Below are 13,759 nucleotides of genomic sequence, written 5' to 3'. Positions count from 1 at the left end.
CTTGTATGTATATGAGTAGTATAAATCAATGTTCCTTGTTTTGTAGAACAACCAAGTTAAGGTTTTTGGTACAAGGGCATGCTATGAGTTGTTGTCTTTTCTTTGGTAATCAAGACTTCCAAAATCTAAGAAAGAATCCCGCAGGTGCCACCAAGGATACCCGTCAATGTCGGTTGTTAGACACGAAATATTGGCTCGGGTAATCAATGCCCGCAAGGATGACAAGTAATTTCTAAACTTTTATTACATATTTGTTTGATTTTTGTTTTAGAAGTTGTGCTAATTGTATTGGTTTGTAGGTATTTGGATGAAATTATCGTGGCCCCTTTGAATGGATGAATGTCTCCGAAAAGCAATGAAAAGTTTGCAAAATCGCCAATGGATAAGGGATATGGTTAGTATATAAACATTTTTCATTTAATCGACCAGATAGGTGATCAAAATTTTGTAACAATATTTACATTTGTAGGTGATTGACATGTTTGGTGTGATGTGTACATATAATCGACCGGATATTTCGTACTTGCCTTCAACGGTGAGGGTATGTATCTAAGTAGTACATTTTGAATTTACTTTTTACTTTTCCCTTTTTTACTTCATTTTTGTGAGGAATAATATGTCATCTCAACTATGTTCCAAAAGAAAAAACAGATGTCATATATTTGTTAGTATAGTTTATTAACTTATTTTTTTAATTTGTCAGTATGCTAAGCCACAATTAAAGGTTAACGAGGTAAACTTTGTTTGGTGCCCTCATCTTAAGATGCACTACACGCCAAAAGATGGAGCTACTATTGAGAAGGTAAAGTTACTAATGTCCAAACTGTGATAATATATGCATAAAATACTAATTACCATGCATATCCTAGTTACTTACCTATGTAAATCATTTTGCTTTTATGTAGGTTTTTTTCACAATCGGCAAAGATGGTAACCATTGGTTAGCTTGTGTGTCTGATCTCAAGGAGGAGAAGAACTACATTTTGGACTCTCTCAGGAAATATAAGAAAAATGATAAGAAAGCTGTGGAGGAATATAATACTTATGTGGAGGATATTGTATGGTCGCCATTTTTTATTTTAATTCAGTCTAGAAGTCACAATCTAAGATATTCATACAAGTATTTTTGTTGATTGTTTGTTGTTCACAGATAGTCAATGTTGCAAATCAGATACCGAGCACCAATGGTTACAAGCGCGTCAAGGCCAACAGTTTGTTTCCTACTGAAGTGAAGGATGTCACTGGGCAACCAAACATGTTAGTTTGTTATATATTTTTGTGTTATTTTTTGCTTAATGTTAATTATTTTAATATCATTTTCAATATCATATGTTGCTTGAATAGTTTTGACTGCGGAGTATATGTCATGAAGTTTCTGGAAGGTGCAATGTTCAATACAGATTTGTGGACGGACAAGAAACATTACAAAGTGAGTTTAATGGACTTGATAATTCATATATGTTTTATCTTAAATTTTCTGCCATTTTATCTTAAAATTCTGTCATTTATGTCCCATGTTTTAAGAGATTCGACCAGCTTTACATTACCTGTTGTAGACGGACTGTAATGATACCCTAAATGCACCCATGCTAAACCGTTATGTGGGAAATGCACCCTGTCTTTAAGAAAAGCACATTAGCGTTAATACACTCAGGGAAGAATTATGGGAACAACTTGAATATCCCTAGTCCGGTCAGAGAATCACTAACAATGAAGACCGCTTGGACCACGGTGGAGGATATGTACTTCTTTCGGCTGCCATTTTATCTTAATTTTTCCGCCTTTTTTTTGTTTTTGCGGGACTTGATTGCTTATCGTCGACAAATTATGTTTGTGATAAAATGGGAGAAAAACACTTCTCAGGTATCCTTTTTCTGTATTTTTATATGTTTGATTTGTCATCTTAGGAGTCGTTCAGGTTGGTACAGTTTTTTAATTGCTAGATACACTCCTTCAGGTTGCTACATACACTTTTTTAAATTGTTAGATACACTTTTTAAACTAAAAAAAAAAAGTCAAAAACTTGAACAAGGGGTAGTTTAGTCATATTAGGTGCGAGAGAATTAGGATTTCGTAGTCAATATTTTTTCATTGTTCGTAGAGATGATCTCCCATGATAGTCTCTCGTTTCGCGCTATCGCTTGTAAGTTATAAGTCTTAATTCCGTTAGTCTCCGAAAGACGTATCACGTTTGAATTATTGTGTCGGAATGTCGTAATTAATTTAATGGTCAACCGAAAGGAAGAAAGAATTAGGAAGGAAAAGACTAAAACTTCAATCATGAGGTGATGAGAAAAAAAGGGAAGAGTGTGAACCTTGCGGTTTTCTCGAGATGCCTACGTCAAAGAATTGCGATTACGTTTTTTGAGTTCTAATCTTTATAAATTAAATATGAAGTTCCGTTAGTCTACTGAAAGACGTATCACTTTTTTCAGGTTGGCTACATTATGTTTTTTGAACCGCTAGATACACTCGTTAATATGGCTGCATACACTATAGTCTGTCACTACATACACCTTACACTTCCATATGTTGCTTTAAAATAATTCAACCTCATGTCATTCTTTTTTTAATCTCCAGACGATTTTTCACAATGGTTGATGATGAAGATTATTGGATTATTTTTTTTAATCAAGCCTCATTTCAAAGGATTCGGCATCAGTTCAAATTTTTATTTTTCTTGCAAGAGTGGTTGTACTTTGAAGAGGTTGATTAAGTCGGGGTGACTTTTGTCTAGTATTTCACATTTTGTAGTTTCCTTGTGCTGTTTGTATCCTTTCAAAGGAAATAACTTGGAACATCTGTGGTCAACTAGATACACTTGTTTAGACTGCTAGCTACACTTGTTTGTACTGCTAGATACACTCCTTCATTATTTTTAGAAAAGGATGTTCGATACAAACGCCATCTTTGTAGGAGAATTCAGAACTTTTTGTCCATTTTTCCATCTAAGAATATGAAAAATTTAAGACTAAATTTATATAAAAGAGATGATGTGTTTTCCTAGTTTATATAAACAAGTATACAATGACGCATTGTGACCATACACTTTTTCGGACTGGTAGTTACATTCCACGAGTCCATAATAAAGAAAAAAAATGATTTGGTTGGAGTAATTTGATGTTCAAGAGTTCATTGTGACCATACACTTTTCCGGCTAATTGAAATTCTGTTATTAGTATTAAATTATCATACTTGACACTTTTGATCAAGTTGTCTATAAAATCAGAGTAACAGAATGAGGAAAACTTACTATAATGCTTGACACTTAATAACAAATAAACAACACAAAAATTGAAGAAATTTGAAATGTAGTACTCCGTAATAGTTTTGCATAACATGCGACAAACAAAGGATAATTACTAATTACCGATCAAAATGTGGATTGTAGCCCATCTTTGAAGTTATAAAATATAACAAACATTATAAAAAGTGCAGTACAAATTAATAATCCGGAAAGTAATTGCGGATTTCAAAACGAATATCACTGAAAACATCATTATCACCTTCAACCCAATCCACCGGGTCGTTTTCCCATGCAAGCGGAACTGTCCCGAACTCAAAGGAAGGCCCCTGAGCATACAAATATGCCACCAGTCCCAAATCATCTCTATTAGCAACCCATAAATATGGTCCTGACGGAGGTTTAACGTTTTCAAACCACCACCTCGAAGCTTCATTATTAGAAAAAGCGCGCTCCAGTTTGCGTGCTTGACGGAAGCATTCGCGCTCATCTCCCGCTCCAAACTCAATCATTGCATGTCCTTTGAACGACCCATTTGAAGAAATAGCCGGGTGGATAGCTTGAACTAAATTTAATCCAGCACCCCGAATAACTTGTACTAATCTGTCAAGATCATATGAGAGAGTTTCCTTTCCAAACCCATCTCTTGTGCTTGGCAAATTATAAAGAATACACATCACAGGTTTGACGTACAATATTTCGGAATGGCGTCTGAAACTTTCTATTTTATCATAGGATGCATCAGATTCATAGGATGCATCAGATTCATAGGATGCATCAGATTCATAGGATGCATCAGACATAATTAGGGGATGATTGAGTATGCAGTTATGGAAAGTTATTTGGTGTAGTTTCAGTATAGATTAAGTTTGAAGTTTTTTGAAACAAACACATGAAAACCTATTTATATAAAAATAATTAAAGCAGATGCAATGCATCCGATGAATCTGATGCATAGAAACGTTTGGTGCATTCTATGAATCTGATGCACAGAAATAATCTGATTCATAGGATAAATGTTTGGTGTGAACGAATTAAGTTTGAATTTTTTTGAACGAATGAATGTTTTTTTGAACGAATGAATGTTCTTTTATAAAGGTCAACCAAAAAGAATCCAAAAAGAATTGACACAAATTCTTACTTAAGACGGGCACTATCCGTCTTAAGTTGTAGACGGATACCATTTTGTGAGACAAAATGCGCAAATAGAGGATAGTGGGAGGCACATGGGGGTGCCCCCACTTGTCCCCCATATTCGTTTTGTGAGTGTAACTACCCGCGTTAAGATTCGACCCGTCTTAAGCAAGACCTACTCATTTTTAAAATAAAGAACTTAATCTTCAATTTGTATTTATATTTTATTTTTAATTATGTGTGTCACACCTCGACTTTTGAGGGTACACAATAAAAGTTTGTATAATAATAGAGAAGCAAAGTGTTTGAACAAGAACGTGAGACATTAGACAACGAAATAACACTTCGCAACTTGGGCAATTTCTAATATCATGATGCGTTAATTAAACATACTTCTTAGAAGTCTTTACTTACTTTAATTTGATGTTCAAGAGTTCATTGAAATGATGTTGCATCTTAAATTTTGGCTTTTTCAATTTTTCGGAATCCTATTTTTTTTAACTGCTAGTTTCACTTGTTCAGTTGGCTACATACACTTTGTTTGCCTCCTAGTTACACTCCTTCCGCAGCTACAAACACTCTAGTCAGGCCACCTCCCCTATTTGAATACAATGTATACACTAACCCCCTCTATACTCCGTCAATCCATAGTCAGTATAAAAACAGTAAAAAAACAACAGCATAAAAACGTACATAAAAAAAAAAGTTGGAAGTTAATACAAAACCAATCTTTCCAAAAACTACATAAACCAAAAACCCATTGAAATCGGTTTTTTAAGTGAGTACATAACATTACAAAACATAACAGACTTTTTTGAGTGACATCTACAAATGCCACATATACCACAAACCCACTGAATTCAGTTTCAAGGGAGTCGACTCGGGCAATTTCTACTATCATGGTTACTCATTTCACCACAAGCACGGCATTTTCTCAGAGGCTTTGCATTTTCCAAGACTGCCTTTTCCTTGTTTGATGTTATCCTCTTTCCCAATCCCTTATTCTTGCACTTCTCTGGTGGTAAAACAGTAACTTCAGTTGGAATTTTTGACCCAAGAAGCATCTCAATCTCAGCTTTCTTATCTTTTGACTTTCCCGACTTAATTGAAATAATCAACTTTTCATTGAAACTCCGGAGCAATTGAAATAGCGCATCAGAATGTTCCTCACTATCCTCAACAAGTGAGACTGCACTAAATACCTCCGACCATAATTCACTTATATTGTTCTGGCGACTTTCGATTGACACACAATCAGCTAGTACAGTTTTTCCAACAACAAAGAGAAAGAGGGTGGGAAGTTGCAGATTTGCTCCATCTCGGTGCTAAATACTCTTTAGGTATATGATCAAACCCCCTATCTTTCAACACCCATAAAATGTGCCTACAGAGTATCCCAATTCTTTCAAACATCTTACAAGAACAAGAGAACTTATTATCACTTAAATCAACTTTGTATTTCTCACGATCAATTATTGAAATATTATCATTCGCACCACTTGCATTTGGTGATGGTAAATGGCCACAAGTATAACATGCTGCTTGGACTTCTACTTGGAAAATGTAAAATATAATGATTGTGTAAAACTCAGAAGCTTGCTTTTCTAAAAGGAGAAGGGTTGTCAATTTTGGATAACAATTCTTATCATCAGCCATTACCTTAGAATATTTCCATCTCTGAGCATCCATTGCTGTTTGGAAACGCATCCAAAACTCGACAAGTGTGACATGTGGGTTGGTGAAGTTTCCAAAGAAGCTATTTTCAGACTCTGATCTTGATATTGTGCGCAAAATCCCACCCAAATATGTGTCTCTAATGTAAGCATGAATCCAAAGAGCACGGTGCTTAAACATTTTCTTCAACCACTTGTTATCACAAAGCTCATATGAGGAAATTATCGAATTCCATTTCGATTCAAAATCTTCTGGAGTGATTTCTACATCCCAAACAACTGAGTTAATTTCCTTCAAAAAAGTTGTGTCTTGGGAAATCGATGGACCAACCTTGTCAGGCAACTTCTTCATTATATGCCACATACACAATCGGTGGCGTGTTTTGTCACCAAACACACCCTTAACAGCTTTTTTGATGCCTCTACATTGATCAGTTATTATAGTAATAGGATAGCGATCACCCATAGCCGTTACAAAATTTTGAAACAACCACGAAAATGATTTCGCATTTTCGTTTCGTATCAAACCCCATTTGCAAAAGTAATGCAACCCTTATGGTTATCAACACCCGTGAAAGGGACAAACACCATTTTATATTGGTTGAAGTTATAAGTGGCATCAACAGTAAAAAAGACATCACCAAAAAGGGCATAATTTTTAATTGATATTGGATCTGCCCAGAAAAGCTTAGTTATTCTGCTTTGATCGTCCACATCAAAGTCAAAATAGAAAGATGGAGACATAGCCTTTTTCTGCATGAAGTTCTCTATTAACATCTGGGCATCATATTCTTTGATGTATTTCTTTACATCCCTTGAAAAATTTTTGAAATCTTGTAAAGAAGCACCCACATTTTTGTATCCCTTCACATACTGTTTGAACATCCTAAATGTTTGCACAGGACCATGGTTTACATGAGCATTATCCATTATCATTTTTTTGTGATCCAAGTTTAAATCCCTACATGGTTTCAAATGTATCATAGTTGTTGGCGTATTCATAGCATGTGAGTGAACCTCAACAAAATCATAAATCTCGTATTCACCCGTTTGAATTCTTCTAAAACTAACCTTAGCCTGACAACCAATTCGCGTAAGGGTCCTCTTTCTTTTTGTACCCTTGTGATTACTTTTGCCTTGTTTATTACACACGCACCACTTGTGTGTAACTATCCCGTCAACTAATTTTGTTGAGTCTAATCTAGTAAGGAACCCACAAACCTTGGCATATTCCTCATAAAAATGTATGCCTTCTTCCAAAGTTGCAAATTTCATCCACAATCTTTGGTTTTAATTCTCTTGAGCATCTTGGCAATCCTACTATTTGATTATCGAAATCAACTTCTGGGGTGGCTACAACATCAAAAAAAAACAAAAGGAAATGATTTTAATTTTATCTGTTACCACCTACACAAGCTTCTTAGACAATACATTACTTAATTAGAAGCTACAATTTAATACCTGGTACATTAGTGACAAGCAATTGATTTTTTTTTGAATTACTTGAAGACGCTTGCACATTAGTAACTTCTACAATGTCTGCACAGAAAATCAAAGAAAAGAACTGAATTCTGGAATCAAACATAATCCCAAAATCCTAGGTAGTGGAACACGTAATTTTAATTTGTCAAGTTACATACAATCGTCTACGTAGTTATATACACTCATTTGTGAAGCTATATACACTTTGCTAACTTTTGTTTATTGCACTATTTTCATCCCATTCCCTTTATGCTATCTAAGGGTAGCTAGATACAGTTTTAAGTCCTTCTACAAACACACCTTCAGGTGGCTGTATACACATTTTAGACCATAATTGATAATCGTTGCTTACAAACAGAAACCCAGGTACCTGAAATCAACTACGACAGTTTATCCAAACAGAATCTCTAAATCCAAACAGGGCCTTAATATCTAAGTCGATCAAAGTAATACTCCCTGCAAATTTACAATCATACATTTTTTAATATTGACAGAAACACATCCTCAACTACCTAGATACACACAGCCAATGAAAGCAACTTATTTTGGGTCACAATTAGCAGCAATAATAAAATAATGTATCACGATAATTCCCTTCTTCAAATTATATGTAAACAACAAGATTTGAAGACACATTCATACATCTACATACATACACATCTTTAACTTGTTGGATACAAAGAACATGCAACAGTAGTTACCTATGACTTCTGCCATTACCGAATCTTCTTCTTCAATTATTACCATCATCCAAATAAAAATTCGTTCTTGTTAGATTATTACCCAAATTAGATGGTTTTATCATCAAAGAAACTCTAATTTTTCGATCACAATAATTTTAATCAACTAATAAACCAACAAATCTAGAATCAAAACCACAAAATACCATCTTAAACCAAAAAACTAATCAAGTTAAATTTTTAAGCAAACCCTAAGTTTTTAAATTGGATTTGTTTCAAAATCTTAATTAAAACTTACCTTGAATTTGTATTCCGAGGTGCAATAATGGAGTTTGATTGATGCGCAGCAATGGTGTCGGAAAGAGAAACGAAGAAATCAAGATGAGAATTTGTTATCGCATTAATGGAGTTTGAAAGAGGAACGAAGAACTGAGAATTTCGTCTGTTATATAGGGGGGGTTAAATGCAGTTCGCACCAAACTTTAGTTCGTACTGACCCGACCCTATATATATATATATATATATATATATATATATATATATATATATATATATATATATATATATATATATAATCGGGTTGAAGCATTGTGGATGCGTCACGTGTCAACCCAACTTTAAATACAAGTAGCTTATTTGACCAAAATTTCAACTACCTGTTTTTTTTTTTTTTTGAATGTGTTTGGCAAGTAGTTTATTTGGTCAAATAAGCTACTTGAAATGAAATGTTACCTCATGTAGCATTTGAGGTTCCAGGTACCTGAAATGAGATGATTTCCATCTTTTACCCCTTTAATTTATAATATTAAATAATTATCATATCCTTTTACGTCATTTTACCAAAATCAGCTACCTTTCCAGCTAGTTTGTCAAACACATTTTTATATAATCAGTTATCTTATCAACTCCTAATTTTCAGTTACCTTTTCAGTTTTAAGCTATCTTTTCAGGTTTCAGCTACCTTTTCAGTTAGTTTTACCACTTGTCGAGCCACGTTTTGCAACATGAATATCTTTAGTTACACATTATTAAAAAGTATAAAAATTTGATATTCTTATAGTATTCATGACGCTAAATCAAATATCTCACATGATTATATTTTTTCTTATAGGTTGAAAATAATATCGAAGATTCTCTACGATATGATCATAAATAGTGTTAAGATTCTCAATGTTACTATTAGTGTGCCAAGATTCAAGGGAGAAGAATAATGCATGAATGAAACCATTAGACAAATAATTGTCATCTCCCTTAAACAACTCCCTTTGCTTTTACTTGTTATATCTTAAAAGTAAGTAAATAACTTTGTAAATGGTGGGTTCACTTTGTGACATGATGTTGGGCTATGATTGGAACTTGGAAGAATCACCAAACATTATATTATATGTTAATTACACGTTTTTGTTTAAAACGAATATATCTGTCTTAAATAATAGAACCATTTAAAAAAAATGGATGAGATAAAAAATAGAGTGCCTAAAAAATAGAGAATGACAAACTCTTATTCCATCCGCATGCATTATCGTCTTAAGAAAACTAATTGTATGTTAATTTAGTTTATGATTTACGGTTTAAGCATGTTTTTAGACCTTCGATAAATATGTTGATGACGGATTAACTATGATTGATATGAGATTCATCTTCGCTTGCATTATATAATGAAATTAAAAATCATGGATATTCGATAATTAAATTTATGATAGGAAAAATTAGGAAACTAAATCATAGTTGAACTATATTATTGCCTCACATATATATATATATATATATATATATATATATATATATATATATATATATATATATATATATATATATATATATATATATATATATATATATATATATATACTTAAAAGAGGAACTTTTGGAGCGATTTCATTGGTTATTGCTTTTGTTGAATAAATTATGTGTATAAAATAAAGATTAGTCCATATTTAAATTTAAATTATAATTACATAGAGACAGTCCAAGGTTTTAAAATTACAAAATTAATTAAATAAGTTAAATAGATAATGAAGTAAATGTAGGATAAGATTGTATCAAAACTCAAAATTATTAGTTCGTTTTTAAGTCAGACTAAAACTTCGTAAAACTCAATAAGAATAAATTTAATAATTTTATGAATTAGATTATGGATCAAACACTAGCTCCAACAAAATATGGAAGCCTAGAAACGTAGGAACCAAGCTATATGCTTGCTTATTTGAATAATATTATTACTCCCAAAATATATATGAGTCCTAACTCCTAACTCCTAACTCCTACAACACATAAAATTCATCACCGATCATTATAAATAAGTTAGATGATGTTTACTATCATCCCCCTAATGTTCCATTATTATTTATATTTTCACGTTTCTATGCATGATAAATTGATAATGTTGATATTGATGTTTTGATTTTCGTAAGACTAATTTTTTTTCATGAATGTGCAGGTCAGTGCTTATAATATAGATTTAATGTGTTGTAAAAGACTTTGATCGACTTTTTTACAAGGTATTTCAATCCTTTATCCACTATATATTGTAGCGAAAACTCAAATTACATTTCATATGAGTTCTTTATTCTTTATTTTACATGCGTTAGGAGAAAGTTATTTGGGTGGAATAACGGAAAACTTGAGTTATTGACACTAGATTTAATAGTCTTAAGAAAGACACGCATTCATCTTGAGTTACCTATTGAAAAGTTGAATTCTCATATATACGTGGTTTTAATTTGATGGTTTTTGCTCTACTTAATTCATTCGTCAACTATTGTACATCTCTGATCATACTATTTTGTCGTTGTATTCTTGACAAGAAGCGCTTAATTTTTATTTGTGTTTAACCACAAGAATTACCGATGAAGTAATGATGAACTTATTTTGTGAGTTTGTGTTACATTGATGACGGTTTTAATTTTGCAGGAGTCATTCAATTCGTTCAACTTGAAAGTTCATGAGTAGTGAATATTGTGTTTAGATAGTTGCATCAAATAAAAAACCGGTTCTGATACGATTTCGCTCAACTTCAAGATGCACTAGAGTTTTTCAAGTGTCTTGCATGATTATTTTTCAACTATCAGATAAAACATGTATCAAGATACACTAGAGTTTGATTCACTTTCTCAGATTCTCATGAATCCAGATTGTAGCTCAAATTAATTTATCAATATTGATTTAGATTGTAAATAAAATAGTTTCTTTACTTTGCCATCAAATATTGCGAATACAATAATCTCATTTAATCGATTGTGCAGTTTGTCTTATAAAGAAAAATTGATACACGAATAAAACGAAAAAATGATCCGTTCAATGTTGATATATTTTGATGCTTAAATCTTCTTGTGGTTAGTGTTACCCACTTCCCGGGTCAAAAGACAAACTTTTTGAGCGATTTTAAAGTCTCCAATTATTCTAAATTACTTGCATATTAAAATATAGAAATTTTTTAAAAGTAGATCAATTAATTAAAATTAAAATAAATAGTTCAAAATAGTATAAGATTTTGTCAATAGTCAAATTTAATGTCAGTGAACCTAAATATATGTAACTATGTAAGGATTAAGGAAGAAGTTAGCCAATGATTATTCTAAAAGCCAATTCAAAAACTAATCTTCTGAAAAACGAAAATGCAAATGTATATATGTGATGGGAATAGGCAGTACATGCACAAATAGGATTTTGCACGCACATGATATTAGTTGGACTTTATTATTGTTTTACTCATTATGTCAAAACCACAGAGGGATCATACTAATCGGGTTAATTCGGATTATGGATCAAGCGGGGGTTCTCAGCTCAGGTGTTGGGTCGGTAGGGTTATTCTGGTCGGATACAATGAGGCTATGGGGTAATATTGACAGAATTGATATAGGGAATATATTGCCGGATCGGTACAACCAAGGCTTCTATCCTTGAAAATAATCGTATTCGAATGAATCCCTCTCTTTGTGTAGGTACAGCACGTATTGGTTGAACAATTTGATAAGAAGTCATTAACGATAAGGTCATTTCGCGTACAACAATTGAAAGGGATTGAACGAAAAAGAAGAAAAAAAAAATTTCAAGCACTACCACTAACATAAAACTAACAATAGGGGATTGATCGTTATTTTTAGGGTAAACCATAAAACTATTAGTAAACTATTGTTTTTTTCTAATATATCAATCTCACGAGATAATAGCTCAAGCTTTGGATATAACTCAAGATATTATAAAAGACACTATCAAGTGCTTTGCGCATCGTCCGGGCATTTTTCTAATATTAGCCCCAAGATAAATATTATGAAATCGCGGTTGTGAATAACTTATGATATTACCCGGGCAACGCCCGGGCATGAAATCTAGTGTACTTTAATTTGAAGTGCAAGTTAGAGATCGACCTTAGCTTGTTATTAAAGCCTCAATGTTTAATTACCCTTGCTAAACACAGGGGTGTCTAAGGCCACGGGCAACCACGGGCGTGGGAACCGGACCTCCACTTTTGGTCACCGTATTACGGGCTTTTATTAATGAAATTCAATACAAACTCGAAGTATAATATAATTGTGCATTCATATTTGGGGCCTCATTTTTCCGTGTCGCACTGGGCATCCATTTGTTTTAAGACGCCCCTAGCTAAACATATACTCCCTTCGCCCTAATCATAGTGGATTAATTAACATACATTTTCGTTCTTACATAAAATAAAAAAGTTAAACAAATGATTATGACGGATATGGAGCAGGGACGAAGCTAGAGTAAAATTATGACCGGGGCCGATTTCCATTTCGTTATTCACGTATCATTGATTTCAAATCATTATTTTAGCAATTTCGATATATTTAGTTTTACTAAAGATACAATTAATATATATATTTTATTTTATGTATCTATTAAATTTTATATTTGTTTTTTCAACAAACTTAATTACTCCATATTTTATGTATAGAGCTTTTTTTATCTATACAATGAAATAAATCCAAAACATAAAATGCTAATAAACTTGTTTTAAGACGATTCTATTATAATTTTTGTTATAAATTAAAGTGAGATTAATTGATTAAAGTCGTAAAATAATCACTAATAGAGTTAAATAATAATTGTTTACCAATAGGACCAATCCCAATGACAAAAATGGTTCCATACTTTGTAATTACAAAGGTTCTTCTTTACGTTAAAATATAATAGGTTGAGTCGTTAAGAGCGGATTATAAACGACGCTCGAGTCGTTGAGGGCGGAGTATAATCGACGCTTAATAAGAAAATTGTAAAAGAAAAAAAGAACAAAAAACAAGCAAATGCTAAATATAATAGGCCGAGTCGTTAAGGGCCAATAATCAACAAATTGTAAAAGAAAAAAAAGGCACAAAACATAAGCTAAAAAAAGGCGCTTCTGTGAGTCGATCCTACGACCATCAGAGAAGTAGTCCAGACAAGCGTGAAATTGTTAACCATTGTGCTACTACAAACTATTGATCTGTTTATTACAATGTATTAATTATACTTCAAAAGGTCACCCGGGCCATGGCCCATTCGGCCATACCCGAGCTTCGTCTCTGATATGGAGGGAGGTGCAT

At 32.8% G+C, this 13,759-nt stretch overlaps 1 protein-coding gene across 1 annotated transcript; it reads right to left on the bottom strand.

Moving 5' to 3' along the window:
• Positions 1–5,244: 5,244 nt before the first annotated feature.
• LOC141655068 (protein FAR1-RELATED SEQUENCE 5-like) lies at positions 5,245–6,517 on the bottom strand. Its single transcript, XM_074462167.1, has 2 exons — positions 5,712–6,517; positions 5,245–5,614 (listed from the first exon to the last, which is right to left on the bottom strand). Exons 1-2 carry the CDS (start codon positions 6,515–6,517, stop codon positions 5,245–5,247), a joined length of 1,176 nt encoding a protein of 391 aa, XP_074318268.1.
• Between the last annotated feature and the right edge of the window lie 7,242 nt (positions 6,518–13,759).

Source organism: Silene latifolia, chromosome 5 (assembly GCF_048544455.1).
Source record: "Silene latifolia isolate original U9 population chromosome 5, ASM4854445v1, whole genome shotgun sequence".
NCBI lineage: Eukaryota > Viridiplantae > Streptophyta > Magnoliopsida > Caryophyllales > Caryophyllaceae > Silene > Silene latifolia.
Note: the sequence above shows the minus strand (reverse complement) of the source record. Positions and strands in the feature narration are given on the sequence as shown.

Excerpts from the sequence above, each read along its gene's own strand:
- LOC141655068 (XM_074462167.1), bottom strand. The coding sequence starts at position 6,517 with ATGGGTGATCGCTATCCTATTACTATAATAACTGATCAATGTAGAGGC. Across the intron at positions 5,615-5,711 it reads TTTGATCATATACCTAAAGA|TCGCCAGAACAATATAAGTG; the intron begins GTATTTAGCACC and ends GTCAATCGAAAG.